Source organism: Pinus tabuliformis, chromosome 3_1 (genome assembly GCF_031772625.1).
Source record: "Pinus tabuliformis cultivar Carrire ecotype Pingquan chromosome 3_1, CPIR1, whole genome shotgun sequence".
Classification (NCBI taxonomy): Eukaryota; Viridiplantae; Streptophyta; class Pinopsida; order Pinales; family Pinaceae; genus Pinus; species Pinus tabuliformis.
In genome coordinates, this window is record NC_142301.1 from 24,444,473 (window position 1) to 24,464,987 (window position 20,515).

General features: G+C 38.5%; 1 protein-coding gene across 1 annotated transcript in view; it reads right to left on the reverse strand.

The window, feature by feature from the left end:
- Nucleotides 1-19,685, reverse strand: part of LOC149185584 (uncharacterized) — a 48,513-nt gene extending 28,828 nt beyond the window's left edge. The window contains exons 1-2 of the mRNA XM_089409089.1: nt 19,247-19,685; nt 18,760-19,145 (exon numbers count right to left, since the gene is read on the reverse strand). Coding sequence (XP_089265215.1) covers nt 18,760-19,145; nt 19,247-19,685 — 825 coding nt within the window. The remainder of the gene's footprint in view (nt 1-18,759; nt 19,146-19,246) is intronic.
- Nucleotides 19,686-20,515: the final 830 nt, after the last annotated feature.

A 20,515-nucleotide genomic window follows, 5' to 3' on the forward strand; every position in this document is an offset into this window, starting at 1 on the left:
AAAGACTTAAAAGATCCTAAATAGATTTTGGCTACTGGCATTGCTGATGATTCTACAAGGTTGTATAAGTTTCACAACTTTGGGTCATCAAATCTTCCCTCAGTATTTGTTGCTCATAACGATGAAGTGAGCAAACTTTGGCATGAGCAATTTGGTCACTTAAACTATCGCTCCCTTCAGCATCTATGTAAAGAAAATATGGTGACAGGTCTTCCTATGGTATCGTGCAGAGATGGTGTTTGTTCCGGATGTGTACTCGGAAAACATCATCGGGACAGTTTGAAAAACGTGCCTCTTGGCACGCCTCAGCCCCTTTACAGCTTGTGCATAGTGATTTATGTGGTCCACTTCCAGTTGTGTCATTCTCTGGTTACAAGTATTTCTTAACTTTCATTGATGATTTCTCCAGACGCACTTGGGTATACTTCTTAAAACTCAAGAGTGAAGTATTTAACACTTTTTTGGCCTTCAAGGCCTTTGTTGAAAAACAATCTGGACATCAAATTCTTAAGTTAAGATCTGATAATGGCGGAGAATATGTTAAAAACACATTCATCAAATATTGCACTGAGAATGGAATTCAAATGCAACATAATGTTCCATATACTCCACAACAAAATGGTGTAGCTGAAAGGAAGAATCGCTTCTTAAAGGAAATTGCTAATTGTATGCTACAATCTAAAGGACTTGGTCTTAGTTTTTGGGAAGAAGCAATTAATTGTGCAAATTACATAATAAATCGCACTCCTATTAAGGCTTTAAAGAATATCACTCCAGAAGAAGCATGGAGCGCAATCAAACCAGATGTAAGTCACTTTCGTGTTTTTGGAAGTGAAGCGTGGGCCCATATTCTAGATGAAAAGCATAAAGCTTTAGAACCTAAGAGTGAAAAATGTACTTTTGTTGGATATTCTGAAGATGTCAAAGGCTATAGAATTATTCCATTTAAGTCCAAAAATGTTATCATTAGAAGAGATGTAAAATTTGATGAAAATATATCGGCCTGCGAGCCTAGTCCGACGGATGTGCCACCTCTCCCTATCTCTTCTACCTTTGAAAACATTTCTTCTTCAGATGATGAAAGTGAGGATGAAAATCCTCCCCCACCATCTCAGGATCCTCCTTCAGCTCCTGAGCTTCCAAAATGGGTTCGTGCTACTCGAGATGCAGCAGGTGATCTTGTCGGTGATCCTACAGATCAGCGACGCACACGTTCTCAGTTCGAGAGAGCCTCTTCTTTACTGGCTCAAGCTCCAGTAAATTATGATCCTGACACCTTTGCAGAAGCTTCGGGCCATCCAGATTGGGAAGCAGCTATGAATGAAGAATATCATTCATTATTGGCAAATGATACATGGGATCTTGTTCCTTTACCAAAGGGACGAAAACTTGTTAGATGCAAATGGGTTTACAGAACCAAGTATGGACCAGATGGGAAAGTTGATAAACATAAAGCTCGTCTTGTTGCTAAGGGATTTTCACAGGTTGAAGGCATTGACTACACTGAAACCTTCTCCCCTGTTGCCAAAATGAACTCTATCCGCCTTGTTCTTTCCCTTGCTGCCTCTTTCAAATGGGAAGTCCATCAGATGGATGTTAAATCTGCCTTCTTGCATGGGGACTTGCATGAAGAAATCTATATGGAACAACCCATTGGCTTCATACAAATAGACTCCAGCCTTGTTTGTCGACTTAAGAAATCCCTTTATGGTCTCAAGCAAGCTCCTCGGGCTTGGTATGCCAAAATGGATAGCTTTCTTTTAGAATCTAGCTTTTCTAGGTGTCATTCTGACAATACTGTCTACACCAAGAAAGTGGGAAACTCTCTTATCATCCTTGTTCTTTATGTTGATGATACTATCCTTACTGGTAGTGATCCCAAAATTATAAACCATGTGAAGTCTAGCCTCAAAAGGAAATTTGAAATGACAGACTTAGGACACTTACACTATTTTCTCGGTCTTCAAGTCTTGCAATCCAAGGAGGGTATTTCCCTTTCCCAGTCCAAGTATGCTTGTGATATTCTACGTCATTTTCACATGCAAGACTGTAAGCCAGCCCCTTCTCCCTTTCAGTCCGGAGTCAAACTCTCAGTCACTTGTACTTCTCCTGAAGTTGATGCTACCTTATACCGTCAGCTTGTAGGAAAACTTTTGTATCTAACCCATACTCGTCCTGACCTTTCCTTTGTTGTTGGCCTTGTTGCTCGGTTCATGCAAAACCCCCGTGAAATTCATTGGAAAGCAGCTAAAAGAATACTTTGTTATGTTCGAGGTACAGTTCAGTTTGGGATTCATTACAGTGCCAAAGCATCTCCTCTATTGGTTGGTTTCACTGATTCCGATTGGGCTGGTGACCCTGATGATTGGAAGTCTACTGCCGGTTATGTGTTCACTCTTGGTTCAGGACCTATTACATGGGCTTGCAAGAAACAGGGTGCCATTTCTCTTTCATCAACAGAAGCAGAGTATCGTGGTGTCGTAGAAGCTAGTAAGGAAGCCTTGTGGCTTCATCAGATCCTGTCAAAATTTGGCTTTCAGCAGCAGCATTCGACTACACTTTGGTGTGATAATCAAAGTGACATTCAGCTATGAAAAGATCCAGTTCAACATCAGCGCAACAAACACATTGAACTGCACATGCACTTCATCAGAAAGCTCATTCACGACCATGTTCTTGAAGTGCAATATTGTTCAACAGATGATCAAGTTGCAGACATCTTCACAAAGGCTCTCACAGAGGCAAAGTTCACTAAACTTCGATTTATGGTTGGAGTTCAGGAAGTTGTCACTAAGGGGGGATAGGCTCTAGTGCCTCCTTCCTTCTCCTATTGTGTCATATTTGTAAATCCTTCAATCCTATCCCAAGTTGTTCTTAAGGGGGGATGTTAGGATATTCCGACACATAGGAAATAGTTAAGTACAACTTGGTCTAGTATAAAGTTAGGTAAAGTGTGTTTCTTTACCATTGTACATTTTGTAACTTACAATCCGACGGTCACGATATGTAGTGATCCGACGGTTCATTCTCTCCTCGGTATTACCGACACTTGATCCGTGGCTTGACACCCGATTGGTCCATGAATTCTATTTAAAGCGCATGGAGGGTCATTTGTAGGGTAATCTGTGCATGAGAGAAGCTTATGTAAATTTTCATTCTTTGATTAATAAATTGCCTGAAGTGGCCGTGTTGGCTCAAGCCGTGGACCGTTTCCCTCTTTGAGGGTTTTAACCACGTCAAAAATACTGGTGTATTGATATATGATCTGGTTGTGAGCGGTGTCCTTTTGGTGTTCTTTCTGAGGAATTTACCCTGTAAATTCCTACAAGAATAAACGAGAATCATAAAGAATTGCTCTTTGATAAATGGGACGATCAAATCAGGCAGGCGGAACAAGCAGCGGAGACAGCGGCCACGCAAGCAAGCATTCTTATCGACTGTGTAAATGAAAATTTGCACAGAGCAAATTTATTCGAAGAGACCACCCTGGGGTATCTACCAAATAAACTACGACTGGAAGCAGAATGGAAGCAGAAGGCGCAGGAGAAGGGAAAAGTGATCCAAGCATTAAACAGGTTAAATTGGGAGTGTTACTGGGCATACTTGGTCAAGCCGCATAGTCAATGGATGACTGTGAAATGCATCATAAACGCAGTCAAAAAAGTGGTGCCAGCTCTCATAGATTCCGTTTTCGCAGCCCAGCTCAAAGCAGAAGTCAGCCAGCCGACTCTCCTCAAGCCCATGATGAACACTTGTAGCTTTAAAGATCAGATTCAGAAATAGTCTTATTTAGAATGTTGTTTTTTTTTCTTTAAAATTAGATTAGAAAAAGGACGGTCATTTGAAAACCGCATCCTATTTGTAAACAAACTATTATTAGAATTAGGAAGTAGTATTTTAACCCTTGTCATTACATTTGGAGAGGGGTCCAGAAATTTGTCAAAAACTTGTCCTCAGAACATGCACTTCTGCACCCTCAGAGGAGGTTTTGATGAATGGATGGATCGAGGTTTATTAATGTTTGCATTTGATGTCTGCTACTGATGTTGCACTTTTGTACTCTTAGTAGATGTTAGAAAAAGTAGAGATAAATCATTTTTGCTTGAAGATTATGAGTAGGATCAATCATAAATGGTACTTTTATCTCTTGGCTATTTCTGCTTATATTCTTGAAGTGATATACAGTTTTAGTTGTTTATATGTTATTGCATGAATGTGTGAGTTACCATTTGGCACTTTTGTATGGTGGAGCCATTTATTTATGTCTGATATATGAATAACTTACTATGTGATATGTTGTTCACAACTGTTTTGCCTAACTTTTTATGCAAAGTAGTTCATCTTAATTGATTTCTATTCTTATGATAGCTGAATGATCTTTATTACCAGTTATTTTTTGAAATCTCTTTAGATCGCATAATAGAAGAGATACACCCCGGGTTAGCATAGATTAGATGTGCTGTTTTTCACTAGATTACAATAGCATAGATTTAGTTTAAAAGTTTGAATTAGATTAGCTTTAAGTATTCCTAGATCAGCAACATCCAACTCTACACACACACGCACACACCCTTAGATTGGGAAACTGGTCCCATTATCCCCAGTCGGACCCGCTATACCAAACGGATAAGGAGCTTCCAACCAAGGTCCAGACCGGGTGGGTATCCCCCTTGTTGTCGACCCGATTTTCGGGGCTTCAACAGAAACCAAAATGAAATTCAGGATAAATAGCAAGGAGAAGCCCAATAATCATCCTATAAATGTTGTGCATACAGATTTAGAGTCACTTATTTTATATAATGATAGTGGACCAAACGATGTAGATAGTCATATTATGGAAATTGTTGACACCTAATCCTTGTGATTGGGTAAATATTTGTAAATAAATAAATGTGAAATGTGAACAGTCATCAGGAGATGAACTGAACAGTCTTTTCCTCATGTATATAATAGACCTACCTGATTGAATGAAAAGATGAATCAGTTTTCTGCCTAATGGAGTTACTCCTGGCCTGACATGGTATCAGAGCCAGCTCCTTTTTTTAGCTCTCATGCTCCTTGTAACTCCTCTGTATGTCTGCCATATTCCTTTTACCTGGCTCTCTGTCAGCTAAAAGGTGTCTGTCCATGAATGTTTGATGATTTTCCATATTCTATTTATATTACTTGCGCTCTGCTCCATACAGGCCTGACACAGGTCCGTTAAAATACCACTGCTGCATGGTATTACGACTCTGACATGGTTTCATGCAGTATGTTCACTGTCGGGCTCTCTGTCCCTCTGTCCACTATCTAAACTTTGCGCATAGACCAGTCCGCCCAGCCTGACATGGTATTACGCCTCTGGCAGGTATCACTCGGCCAACTTGATTCTGCGCTAAAGTTTTTGTCTGCAAGTGGTCTTATGTTTTGGTTCTATTGATAGTAGAGCTATATGCTGGCCTCCAGCTCGCCGGTTGTGACAGAAATGCCGGTGCTGTGAATCTCGTTTTTTTTTCTTCTAGCTTGTAACTAGATCTTCCGAAATCTGTCCAGCGATCCTCCATGATTTTACAGAAGAAAACTGAACCACGTGAAGTGTCCTCCTGTTTTGCCGTATAATCCATCCTGTTTGTCTCATAGGGTGACCAGAATCACTTGAGGAATTTGGAGTCCCAATTATGCTTTTATCTCTGTGCATCGGTCTATCTGAATTTTATTACCTTAAGTCAGAAGGATAAGAGACTTCATAGTTCCATTGTCAGATATCGTATATCTAATGGGAATCAACATATATGGTTGTTGCTGCAGTAGTAAGTGAATGTAGATATCGTATTTCATCTTTGTTTGCAAACCAGTGTTTTTTAGCCTACAGAAGCCACTCAACAACACCGGATTGCCACCTGCAAACAAGACTTGATTCGATAGCAGATCCTCCTGGAAGAAACGGGAACAGTGCGGTGAGCGTATAAAGGTTAGAATCTGGACCACGAGTATATGAATCATAATCTCGCTTACGACAGTGTTTTGCAATATACATAGGTATATTGGTTCCTTCGCCATTTCGAAGTGTTTTATCTGGTCCGACCTGCAGGATTCGAACCAGCGACCTAAGTGTTTTATATTGATTCCTAAGTGTTTTATCTGGTTCACCTATACGTGACTGAATAATTAGAGCATTTTTTGGTCGAAGAATAGAAGATTGTCAAGAAGGTTTTGAAGATGCAAAAAATCCAGAAGCTAAGACTTATGTAATAACTTATTATTATTTCTCTTGAAAAAAAAAGGAGTTGTGATAGTCTATATGCATAAAACATAGTGTTGATCTTTGTATATTAAATGAAGAAGGAAAATAAGGTTGTAGTATTTTGAAGCACATTTTCCTAGCAGAAGTATTTTTACAGTACACAGATTTTTGCCAGCAGAAGTAATTTTTTTTATAGAATGCATTCAATCATATCCATGGTGGGAATAGTTCTCACTGGCAAGGAGAACTATCCTGAATGGTCCTGGATGATAAAACACACCCTCATTTTCAATGAGTTGTGGAAAGGAGTGTGTGTTGGAGAAGGAGATAATGACCCAGTACAGCCTACCTCAGACAAAGAGCTCGTCATTTTGGAAAACAAGAACAGCAAAGCTTATGAATTAATTGCAGCATCTGTAAATGAAGAGGTGAGTCGCCATATTTCGTCATATTCAACTGCCTTTGAAGCCTTACAAAAGCTGAAAGAACTCTATGACTCACATTTTTCACTTGAAGTTGTTCAACTTATGATTAAACTCTTCACTCTTGAACTGCAAAATAATGATCCTCTTGCTCTTGCTTCTAAAGTAAAGTCTATAATGCATGATATGAATTCTACTAAGGTTGAGCTGGATATTCCTCTTATTGCTTTTCTCAAGGCACTTTATCCTACTTATTCCAATTATCTTGAGTCATTGCAAGCAAATGGAAATCTCAAAGATATAACCTTTGACTCTCTTGTGAAAAATTTTGCTGAAAGACAGAAAGCTTTTGGAAAGAAGACAGCCCCTGAATCTTCTGAAGAGACTATGTGCCTTGCTCATAAAGAAAAGCATCCTGCTCAAGATTCTACAAGAGGAAGAGGTGGACGAAGAGGAAGAGGAAGATATTTTAGAGGCAGGGGGGGCAGACATTCTCAAGGAGAAAAGGCAGATCTACACTGCATTCGCTGCAAAATAAATGGATCACATGATGCCTCTACATGCAAGCTACCATGGGACAAAATTGAGCAGAAAAGAAACCAACAGAAAGGTAAAACTGATGATACAGACAAAGGTAAAGCACCTAAATCTGCTCACTATATTGAGGCACAATGTAACATTGGAGTAAATGAAGATTTGTTTAATGCTTCACTTGCTTCTTGGAAAAATAATTGGTTGCTTGATTCAGGAGAAACCTGTCACATGACTCATAGAAAAGACTTTTTTGAAGATTTCACTGACAATGTTGATGGAGCAGTATACTTTGCAGATCAATCAAAAATCAAGCCATCAAGGCTTGGCACAATCAGGTTTAAACTATCTGGTCTTCCAGACTTTCTTCTGGATCATGTTCTATATCTCCCACAGCTCAAGAGAAACTTGCTATCCTTGGTCCACATCCGCCAGCATGGTCACTCCATTCATATGTTTGATGGCAAGCTTGAGGTAAGAAAAGCATCTGACCACTCACTTGTCATGAGGGGAATAGAAGAAGAAAGGCTTCTCAAACTGCAAGGAACCTCTACTCATGCACAACATTTCTCATATATTTCTCATCATGAAGAAGGTACACTTCCACAAGTTTATTATGGCATGCTAGATTTGGACATTTAAACTATGACAGTCTCCGCTTATTGAAGAAAAATGGTGTTCCTGGTTTGCCTACAATTCCTAGAAAACTTAAGCAATGTGATGCTTGCATTCTAGGAAAGCATAGCAAATAGTCTTTTCATGATTCACATTCAAGAGCACATAGGAAGCTTGAACTTATTCATTCAGATTTATGTGGTCCAATGCCCGTTCCTTCTGCAAATGGAAATAAATATATCATGACATTTATTGATGACTACACCAGAATGTGTTGGTTTTATTTATTGAAGAACAAATCTAATGCTTTTCAAACATTCAAGAATTTTCATAAATGGATTGAAAATGATGCACAATCTCATATTGGGTCTATTCGCACTGATAATGGAAAAGAATACACATCAAATGAATTTGAAAACTATCTTCGCCAACATGGGATCAAACATCAAACAATTGTGCCTTATAATCCCCAACAGAATGGTGTAGCTGAAAGAATGAATAGAACAATCTTGAATATGGTACGATCCATGCTTTTCTTCAAAAATGTAAAGATAATGTTTTGGGCTGATGTTGTTCTATGTGTTGTATATATAAAGAATAGATGTCCATCTAATGCTATAAGAAACAAGACTCCTTATGAAATGTGGTATGGACATGTTCCTACGGTAAAACATCTCAAGGTCTTTGGTTCCATCTGTTATGCTTTAATACCAAAGGCACATAGAAACAAACTTGGTGCTAGAAGTTGTAAGTGTATCTTCCTGGGGTACTCAAACACCTCCAAAGCATACCGCCTCTATGATGAAATAAATAAGAAGTTTGTTGTATCTAGAGATGTAATTTTTCTTGAATCATCCAAAACTGACAATGTTGTTGAGCGGCAACTTGATCGCTTGGATAGATTCGCAAAAACAAAATCATTTCAAGAATTTGATAATCAGATTCCACATCTTGAAGGCGGGATTCCTATACTAGATCAACATGTGGAATCTTCTTCTGAAGAACACTCTCCCCCGCATGAAACTCCAACAACGGATGATGCTTTAAGTGATGTAATTGATAGAATTGGGAGACTCAATCTTGATTCGGTCCCAACTCAATCAATAGAGCAGCCTGGACCATCTCAGAAAGGTCCCCCAAAGTGGCTGACGAAGACATTTGAAAGTGTTCATCCTGATGAAATTGGAAAAACAGGAACCAGAAATTCAAACCGGCAAAATGAGGTGATGTAAATGACTCTAATTCACCTGTTGATATGGATGTTTCTTATGATTGTGAATTGAACTTGTCTACAGATTTTGAACCAACTTCCTTCAAAGAAGCTGCTTCTCATGATGAATGGAAAGAAGCAATGCAAAAGGAGTATGATTCCCTCATAAAGAACAACACTTGGAAGCTGGTTGACCCTCCATTTGGAACCAAAGCAATTGGCTGCAAGTGGGTCTACAAGAACACGTATAAAGCCGATGGCTCACTTGACAAGCACAAAGCTAGGCTTGTGGCAAAAGGTTTTTCACAGAAGGAAGGGGTCGATTATGAGGAGACTTTTTCCCCCACAAAAAAATGGGCTACCATCTGGACACTCTTTGCACTAGCAGCTCAGAACGGTTAGAAAGTCCATCAAATGGATGTAAAAACTGCTTTCTTGAATGGAGATCTAAAAGAGAATGTTTTTATGTCCCAGCCAGAAGGTTTTGCTATGAAAGGACATGAACATAAAGTATGCAAACTTGTGAAGTCCTTGTATGGCCTCAAACAACCATCGTGAGCCTGGTATGAAAAACTAACTGAGCATCTTCTGAGACTCAATTTCAAACATTTTGATCTTGATGATGCAACTTTATTTGTCAAGAAAGTTGGCAAAACAGTTGTATATCTTGTGGTGTATGTAGATGATATTTTAATGACAGGGAACAATGAAAGCTACATTGCATCCATAAAGAAGGAATTGGGGAAAAGTTTTGAAATGACTGATTTGGGCTATGTTCATTACTATCTTGGCATTGAAGTAACCCAACATCCAAAGTCCATATTTCTTTCTCAAAAGAAATACATTGGAGATTTGTTGAACAGGTTTGGCATGACAGAGTGCAATCCTCTTACTACCCCAATGGAACAAAACTTAAAGCTGACATCTATTGAAGGAAAGGAATTTGAGGATGCAACAAAGTATAGACAACTTGTAGGAAGTCTCAACTACCTAACTACTACCAAACCAGACATTTCATTTGTTGTTGGAATCCTCTCCAGGTTTATGCAAAAGCCTTGTGAAGGACATTGGTCTGCTACAAAAAGATTTCTAAAGTACTTGAAGTGAACTCAAGACTTTGGAATCAAGTACACACAAGTGGATGACTTCAGCTTGATCGGATACTCTGATTCAGAATTCGATGGAGACAAAGAAACTGGGGTATCTACTTCAGGTTGTGATATGAGTCTTGGATCAGGAGCTGTCTCCTGGAGATCACGCAAACAATTAGTTCCAGCAGATTCCACAACAGAAGCAGAATGCGTGGCAGCAACTGAAGCAACAAAAGAAATTGTGTGGCTCAGGAAAATTCTTGAAGATTTGCAGGTAAAAAAGTACAATCAACTCCACTCATGATTAACAACACCTCTGCAATAAATTTGGCCATGAACCCAAAATTCCATGATCAAACAAAGCACATCAATACTAAATATCATCTGATTTGACATCATGTTGAGGCCAAAACAATCCATCTCCGTCATTGTTCCACAAAAGAGCAAATTTTAGACATCTTCACCAAAGCGCTTGGAAGAGAAAAGCTTGAACGATTCAGAACGATGCTTGGACTCACCAACATCCCTTCAGATTAAGGGAGGAATGTTGACACCTAATCCTGGTGATTGGGTAAATATCTGTAAATAAATAAATGTGAAATGTGAACAGTCATCGGGAGATGAACTGAATAGTCTCTCCCTCATGTATATAATAGACCTACCTGATTGAATGAAAAGACGAACCAGTTTTCTGCCTAATGGAGTTACTCTTGGCCTGACAGAAATTAAAGATGTACGAAAGATTTTCAATTGTATAAAGATAGTTTCAGATCTGGAAAAGAAAAGCTGCCAAGTTCATCATAACAACCATTAGAGAAGGTAATGGAAAAGTCAAAACACTCTGAAGAGAAAGTTCAGAAAATTGACCCAAGATAGAACCAAGACGTACATCCCTTGGAAGAGGAAGATGGCCTTTGTACATGGACTTTGATGGAGCTCTTGGGAAAGATGGAGCAGGTATTAGCATTTGGATTTGAATTCCTCATCATCATCAAGGTAAGCTCCCTTAGAATGTTAGATTATGCTCATACAAGTTAGCTTTTGATTGCAATAACAATGAGGCGAAGTATAAGTGTTGATCATAGGTTTAAAGATATTGTAAAGTTTAGGTGCATGAAAAATTTCAGTGTATGTTGATCCAAAACTTGTTATCAAGCAAGTCAAATGAGAATATCAAGCTCATCATCTGCGAATGAAACAATATAGAAATGTGGTTTTAGATATTCTTAGGATGTTTCTTGAATATACACTTTCAGTCGTACCAAGGAGTCAAAATCTTATGGCAATTCATTAGCTACAGTTGCAAGTAATTTCAAAATCCCCATCTTTTAAAACAAGAAGTTTGAGATTCATGTGAAGCATGAGCCTTCTGTTCCTGACAACTTGTAATATTGGCAAGTATTCTGAGATGACAAACAGGTGAATAAATTTATTCAGAGTGAAGAAGAGTTTGAGAATTGTTACATGGATGAAGTTTGCGACAAGGATGATCAAGTCATTGAGGCAACCCAAGTTGACATATTACAGCTGAAGGAAAACAATATTCTGAAAGGTCTTGTACCTTTGGAAGACTTGTTTGATCAAGATGATGTAGCAAGGAAGCCTACATTAGTACCTACAAAGAAAGGTGTTGAAGGCATGAACATCGGAACAACAGACAAACCAAAAATGATTAATCTATCCAAAACATTGTCTCCTGAGGTAAAAGAGAAATACATTACTCTATTGTCTAAATTTTGTGATGTTTTTGCCTGGGATTATGCAGATTTAAAGGAGTATGACAAGAAAATAATTCAGCATACCATCCTGATTAAGCCCAATCAAAATCCCTTCAGACAAAAGCTAAGAAGGATTAACCCAAGGTTGCTGCCATCCATAGAGAAAAAAGTTAACATACTTTACAAGGCAAGCATCATTGTTCCTATCATATTTTCCGTTTGAATATCAAATCTAGTCCCGATGAGAAAGAAGAATAGAGAGATTAGGCTCTGCATAGACTTCAGAAACTTGAACAAAGTATCTCTGAAAGATAATTATCCGCTTCCCAAAATGGACCATATCCTTCAAAGAGTTGTGGGCACTTCTTGGTTATCACTTTTGGATGGCTACTTTGGCTATAATCAAGTTTAGTGCATGAAGATGATCATGACAAGAAAACATTCACCACACCTTGGGGTACATTCAAATATGCAAAAATGACATTTGGTCTCAAAAATGCAGGGGCCGCTTTTGAGATGAAAAAGATGTTTTCTTGGTTGTATACTTAGATGATGTAACCATATTTTCGCATTCAGATGATGAACATTTGCATCATTTAAGTGTCATTTTTTAGAAATGTAGAAAGTTCAGAATCTATCTCAATTCGAAGAAAAGTTTGTTTGATATGGAGGAAGGAAAATGTCTCGATCACATCATTTCAAAGGACGACATCCAAATTGACCCTTCACGAGTAGAAGCCATTCAGCAAATTGACTTCCCTTGCAGCAAGAAATATATCCAAGCATTCAATGGTAAGATGAATTTCTTACACAAATTTATTCCTAATTTGGCTGAACGGCTTAGAGAAATGACCAATATGTTGAAAACAGACAATGAGATGAAGTGGTCCAAATAAGCCCGCAGGTCCTTTCATGCAATAAAGCTTGCCTTAACCACTTCCTTTGTTTTAATTAGTCTGGATTACTCTGATGATTTTATTATATTTTCATTTGCTTCTGAGCATACCATGGCAACAGTACTAATGCAAAAAAGGGATTAAACCGAGACACCAATCACATTTTTCAGTCACAATATTAGGGATGTAGCCATCAATTACAACATTATTGAGAAACAGACCTTGGCTTTGGTAAAGGAGATCAAGGATTTCAGAGTTTACATTTTACGTTCACATACTCTTGCTTATGTGCCTAATGCGGCGATAAAAGAAGTTCCTGTGGAAGGTAGAAGAGGTAGACGGACAACAACATTATTAGAATATGATCTTGATATTAAGCCAACCAAGCTAATCAAGGGTCAAGGCTTAGCCAAACTCATGGCCGAGTCAAACCTTCATGCTCTAGACATCAACCATGTAGCAGCATTATCTGATAATCAAGAAGAAGTTGATCTCATTTAGGTATTTGAAATCTTTCTATCATCTCCACGATATTATGATATTATTTATGTGCTTCAACATCTAAATCCCCCTCCAGGCATGTCTAAGCCTAAGAGCAGGTCATTGAAGTTGAAGGCTTCCAAATATTGTATCATGGACAACACAATTTATTGGAAATATCTTGGAGGTGTGTTGCTAAAATGTTTGACTGAAGATGAGTCTAAAGAGGTAATAAATGGCTTCCAAAAAGGAGATTGTTGGGGCCACTTGTACTGGAAGACAACAGCCAACAAAGTACTAAGAGTGGGTTACTATTGGCTTACAAATTTTTCATATATCTACAAGGCAGTGATTAGTTGTCACGAATGTCAAGTTTTCCAAGATAAAAGAAAGCTTCTTCCTTTGCCTCTACAACCTATATCAGTTAGTGCACCTTTTCAGTAGTGGGGCCTAGATTTCATAGGTGAGATCAATCCATCATCGTTCGCACAACACAAATGGATATTGACAATGACAGACTACTTTACTAAGTGGATCAAAGTGATCCCAACCAGGCAAGCAATAGATTCAGTTATCATTCAGTTTTTAGAAACTAATATTTTGTCCTGTTTTGGTTGTCCTAATAAGATTATCACAGACAACGCAACAACATTCAAGCCAAAAAGGATGAATGAGTTTTGTGATTTACACAACATTAATTTGGGACATTCTACAACATACTATCCACAAGGAAATGGTCTGGTGGAGTCCTCCAATAAATCCTTAATCAACATCATCAAGAAAATGTTGGAGGCAAACAAAAAGAATTGGCACAAAAAGATAATTAATGCATTATGGGAAGATCGGGTGAGTAGTAAGAAATCTCTTGGGCTTTCTCCTTTTTAGATTGTGTATGGAGTAGATATTATTTTTCCTTCATCATTAGCAGTACCGGTCATGAAATTGTTACAAGAAGCGGGAAGTGAAGAGAAATATATTCAATGTCAGATCAAACAAATGATTCACCTACAACAGACACGGGATGAGGTATTTTAGAACACCTCTAAGCTTCATGAGAGGATAAAAAGAATCTATGACCGGAAAACAAAGGAAGATGACTTCAAAATTGGAGATGTGGTGCTTAGTTGGAATGCCAGAAATGAAGACAAGGATAAGCACTGTAGATTTGAAAAGCTATGGAAAGGCCCTTGTCAGATTTCAACTTTTCGAGGAAAAAATGCTTTCTTGTTGGATGAGATGAATGGAGAATCATGCTTATGAGGACCAGTCAATGGTAGGCTCCTGAAGCATTATCTTTTCTGAATTTTCCTAGTTTCATTGTACATACATTTTAATTTTCTACAAGTGTGAAGTAGATGATCAATGGAGTTCGGAGCCTGAAGTGAAGGCCATGGAGCTTCACTGATTTTCTAACATTTTTAGTATTCAATCCTTAGTCATGTAAGTCAGTTTTGAGTCATTTTGATTCATTTGAGTTGTCAGCATTTACTCATGCGTTTTAGTTTGAGTTTTTGACTGTATTGGCCCATATGGTTAGGCACTTGGTCTACGGTGTTCTTGACACCTCCAAGGAGCTGACATCCATGAGTAAGGCTGATGTTAGAGTCAGTATTTTCATATTTCCATCCATGATCACAACTCCTCTTTTCATATTCATTAGGGTCTCGCTCAGAAATTTTTTTCATTCCCCCTAGGTCCTCATACAAAAATTTACTCACTGATGGTAGCCCAAGTCAAAATCCCACTCTCCCTCAAAAAATCAATATTTGGTGGCCCTCCTTCCTATGTCTTACTGAGCATACATTCATTTTAAAATCTCATTTCATTATGTCTTATGTCTGTCAAGTCTACATGAATTCTCCTCACTCAAGGTTTTCATTAGGTCTCTAGGTTTCATTTTTTTTTTCAAGGTCTAATAAAACACCATTTCACTGAATAAGGCCAAAAAAAGCATGAGAGTGAAAGAAATAATATCCTTTTTCATTCAAAAAAGGATTTGCAACATGTAAATATGGTTGCCAGATCTCTAATTTTCATTCCAAAAGTGAAATTTTGTTTCAGATTGTAATTTTATTTCAAAAAGAGAGATGTAATATTTTTATTTATTTATGTATTTTTATGTTTATCATATGTAATAAGTCACTATTCCTAGTTGTTTAATCAAAATCTATTGCCAATATCAAGAAAAAGTCAAAATTGAAGATTGCCAAAACTTCGGCATCATCCACCTGTAAAGGAAAAAGTCAGAAAGCAAATTAGCAAAGAGGTCAAAAAGGTGAAATGTAACATTAGAAAGTGGGTTTTTTATCTAAAATATCAAATTCACTCAGCTATAAAGGACTTCTTGGCTTCAAACTTAGCCTCATTTGCCTCCTATCACTAATTGAGAAAACCCCAAGAGACCCTTTCCACAGTTCAAGGAGAAAATTAGCATAAGAGAGTCGGCGCTGCGCGTTTCCTTTTGGCGCTGCACGTTTCGTTCTGGCACTGCGCGTTTACTTGGTGTTGTGTGTTTCCTTAAGGCGTTGCGCGTTTCCGTAAGGCATTGTGCGCTTTCTTGAGGTGCTGCGCACTCTGCATTGGCGTTGTGTGTTTGTCCAGGAAGGCTCCACTTAGCTCATTAGCTCCTCCAAGATCCATTCAACCTCAAAACAAGTAAGTATATGCTTGGGAAGGTGTTTTTCTTCCTCCTCAAGTTACTCCCTCAGTGTTTGAAAGATTTAATTAAAGATTTGGTTTAAGTTTATATATAAGCCCTAGATCTCCCCCCAAAAAATTCCTTGGACCCTTTCCCTAAAACTTTATCCCAAATACCCTTTAACATTTTGTCCCAAAACCCTAAGTCCTAGGTGCCACAACTACCTAGGCTCCCAAACCCCCTATATTGCAAACAATTTCCCCATCCCCAAGCTATCATACTACTACCCTATATATCCCTCCAATACATATCCCTTCACCCATCATCTTCATATTCACCCTTCCCCATACACCATATTTCCTGAAAACTGCATTCCCACTACCTTACATCTCCCTAGGGTTTGATACTAAACACCATGGCGATGAGACATACAAATCACACAATGAGGAAGAGGAAAATGATAGAAAAGAAACATAGGTAAAAAAAGCTCACAAAGGAGGCCAGATACACAGGTTTGAGCCCACAAATCTTAGGGAACTCTTAGCATCCCCTATGACTGTGACATCCTTCAAATGGCTAGGTTGTTATGATTTCTGTGAGCAAGTTCAGGTAGTCCAACACCATCCTGAGTTGACTAGGCTCTTCATATCCAAACTCCAAGACAACCAGGACACTCTAGCAGGTATCACATTTACTCTATCTACTGCCACCATATCAGCTTCCACTGGGGTCCGAGATGTTGGGGAAAAATGGTTTAAGCAAGGTGATTTGGAGAGGCATTATTATGAGCCTTACATGAAACCAAGGTACAAAAATGAAAGAAGGGGCTATTTTCCTTTTTCACACCTCCTTGACAGATATGCCCCAATGATGAAGATTATTATGAAATATTTTTCATGTGAAGGTATATTTTCCAGGGTCTATTCTTATCATATCCGGATTTTAATGCATTTCACTAGAGTAAAAATGCTCAATATACCCTACTATCTTTTTCGAATCAAATCAATTCAATCAAATCAATCATACAATCAACTTACATGGAGATTTCATTTTCCTGAAATGAAAACATCTTCTCCCTTGAAATTTCAATCCCTTGTTGTTCTTTAGACATTCAAACAAATCTCTGCAAAATTATCAAATTTAAACATTCTTACTAGGCCTTCCTCAGAAGTTCACTGCTTCCCCATTCTGATCTCAGTGTTCTTTGTAGTTTGATCCGCATCTGTATCAAATTCACTTCAGTGCAAATTATACATATGTTGGAATTAAAATTCAGTCTCTAAACCAGTCTTTACAGAGCATTAACCTACTCTAATACCACAAATGATGCAGGAAACCCACTCATAAGGCAAATCCCTCCATATATAAACTATTCGAAACTTGGACTTATGGTTATGTTCACACATCTCTGTCGGAAGCGTTATTGTTGCTTTCCTTTAAAACCCGGCCTATACAAATTTATTGAATTACAAAGGAAATAGGGAAAACCTGCTCTACAACTCAAAAGCCGAAACTCAAACCTTATACAGCCGGAACTATATATATTATCGGGTCCACACCCTTTAGTCGCTCCACAACACTTTCTTTATATTTACCGATTTTCGATCACATAACCCGGACTTCAAGTGGAATTCCAATCCACGGTATAATCCCATCGGGTCCGGATTGGAAATTAACTTTCACGCTTATTCGCGCCCGACATCCGTCCGATCGTCCATTTGACGGACGATCCGATCACACCCGGATTTCAAATTAACTAAATTACGGTTCATTACCTCATCGGGTCCGATTTGGGATAACCTCTTACGGTTTTTGAGGCCACCCGATAACCGCTTACCATCATTTGGAAACCGTTCTCTAGTTAATGCGCGTGCCTTATCTCTGTCGTTGATCAAGCATATGATTTGTTAGCGCTCAAATCTGCCTTAGGCTGAGGGAAGGCGAGACTCAAGGCCACATCAAACCAAGCTTAGCCTCGTAGCTAGCCCTACGAGGACAGGAGAGGGCTCTCTCCAGGTCTGTCTCGACAAAAGGTTTTCAAAGGGGCTAAGATGACCTATAGTGAATGCTAATTTTAGGCTAGTAAATAGATAGGAAAGTATTTTGATGAATGATTGGGTTTTCTGGGCTGCATGGGGCAAAGACAGCAAGAGCATAGATTTAATCAAAGGTACAGATTATTCCATAAGGCAAGATAGGAGTGAAGTTTAACAATTAAATTGAAATTAAATGGCGTGGAAAGACTGTTTAAGATAGCTGAAAAGGGCATTAAACAATGAATCCCTTTCAGACAGAAGAAAGCCACACAAAGTCTGAACACTTCCTCAAGGCAGAGCAATGACTGAGTTCTACCTTTCTTACTCTCAAGCATTCAAACTGAAAACGATTTATGAATGGAAATGAAAAACATTACAAGATACATATGAAACACAGAGAAAATACATTATGCTAAACTTCAAGCCACAGGAATCTTACAAAATAGAGTTGTACTCTTCAATTAATCTCTGTCAAACAACTGTACAATAAAGCTCTATGTTCTCCTCCACGTACCTCTCAAAATTCTCTCCCCAACCCCTACAAATGATTTTTAATATATTAAATAAAACTCAGCTAGGAGAAAACAAAACGACCCAAAACAAGGGCGTTGTTTCAACTAAAATGATGAAAATAGGAAAGGTCTGCTCTAAAAAGGAGCAGCGTTACATTTGTTTGTTAATAACTAATGGAGAGGCGGTAGCTGTAGCTGAAGACCCTTTAAATTTGTAACTGAAGACCAAAATAGACAGTGCGCTCTGTTGTGGCAAGTATTTCCATTTAAATTTAAACTTTCCGCCTTTGACTGCCACTTGTTTTTCCTTTATTTGCTAACTTATTAACAAAATGCTATTTGAATAAAAACTAATTTTAATAAAAATAGTTTTTTATAGATTGCCCGAGCCTCATTTATGTTACCAGCCAACAGCTCCATGTTTATATAGCCTTGCCAGGCCTCTAACATCCCACCACATATCTTAATTAAGCTTTCCCAAACTCCTCGAGCAGCTTCCAAATCCCCTCCAAGCTGATATTCTAACCGAGCCCAGTATGCATGCAAATGCAAGAATTGATCTGTGTAATTCAGATGTGAAGACAAATATTCTGCTGCACGCTGAAATGTTTCTCGAAGTTGAACAACGTAAGATGATTTACTAATTTCATCCATCTTCATAATCCGTCGCCTCAAGCCATCAGCACGAACAAGGAACAAATCCAAATACTCATTAGGATTTGAGAACCCACAATGCAGAGACTGCTCAAACACGGCAGAGAGATCTTCCTCTGAAGCATCAAAGCGTTCCAAAGCAAGCATGTATTTAGCCCAAGTGCTTCAACCCAGGGGCAGTTTCGGACAGCTCTGGCATAAACAGATTTTATAATACTGGGAACCTTCAAATTGCTATCCAAATATTGAGTATAACGGAGCCAGAGATCATTTGCAACTGGAAATTCTGTTATTGCTCTCTCATAAAGAACTTGAAAACGAGCTGGATCTCCTGAGGATTCTTCAAAGTTGATATAGGACAGGTAATTTTGAAAAAGTTCAGTATCCGCCTGCTTTCCTCTAGCCACCTTTTCTTCATAACTAGCACGCGCATTGTACATTTGTAGAGCCTTTTTATAAGCTGATATCACATTGGAAGGAAGTCCAGCTAAATGATCTATGTCATTCCCAATCACAACTCCCTGCTGCTCTTCCCAAAATTTGTAATCTTGAAGCGTTGAATCAATGTCTTTCAATGGTATTGAAAGTTTTCGCCGAAATAGGTTACGGATTCGATCAACCTGTTTATCTTTTACCTCTTTGCTATTTTCTTCCATTGCGATGAGTAAAGCTTGCTTGAATTCTCTATATGCTGCCCACAATTTCTGAAATGATTCTTTTCAATAATTCTTTTCAATGATTCTTCCAAGGCACGATTTCTTTGCTGGAGCTCATCCTCTCGGCGCTTCAATTCAGAACTTCTTAGCTCTATCGTCGATCAGATTGAAATGACAGAGAATGAAAAACAATTCTCTCTTCAACCAAGGCTTGTTTCCTAACATTAATAACACCACAATCATGCTAAAATCTACTGAGCAACCTTTAGAAGCCTACTTGCAAGTCAATGGAGCCGATTTGATAAGAAACTGGGCGCAAGACAAAAAATTTATGGGCTCTGTCACTATATGGGTAGTGCGCCTACCCAGTGCGTAGCGCCTTTGTTTTTTTTACACTGGCCGGTGAGGCTCAGTGCGTAGCGCACCTCTGTGTGCGTAGCACACACTATATGGGTAGCGCGCCTTCCAGTTTTCAATTTTGAAAATGAGCTTTCGCCCTTCTAACCAGTTGAACCACAACCAGCTGTAGGAGATCGCTCAACACCATAATCAAGGCATGTATTACTAAAGTGATATTCTGGAGAAACCAACTCAAAAGAACTGGAGGATCTACAACTGTTGAAGAAAATATCATGTCCTAAGTTTTTAAGCATCGAAACAAGATCTTTGATTTAACATCCAAACCTGTACACCTCGTCACTCCAACCATTTTTTCAAAATGCTTTTTCTGCCTCCCCATGCATGGCAAGTATCACACGGACACCTTCTATACGTGGAATAATTTCACGGAAATCTGCCCCTAAAATCCTGGCTGTAAAAGATTCAGACTT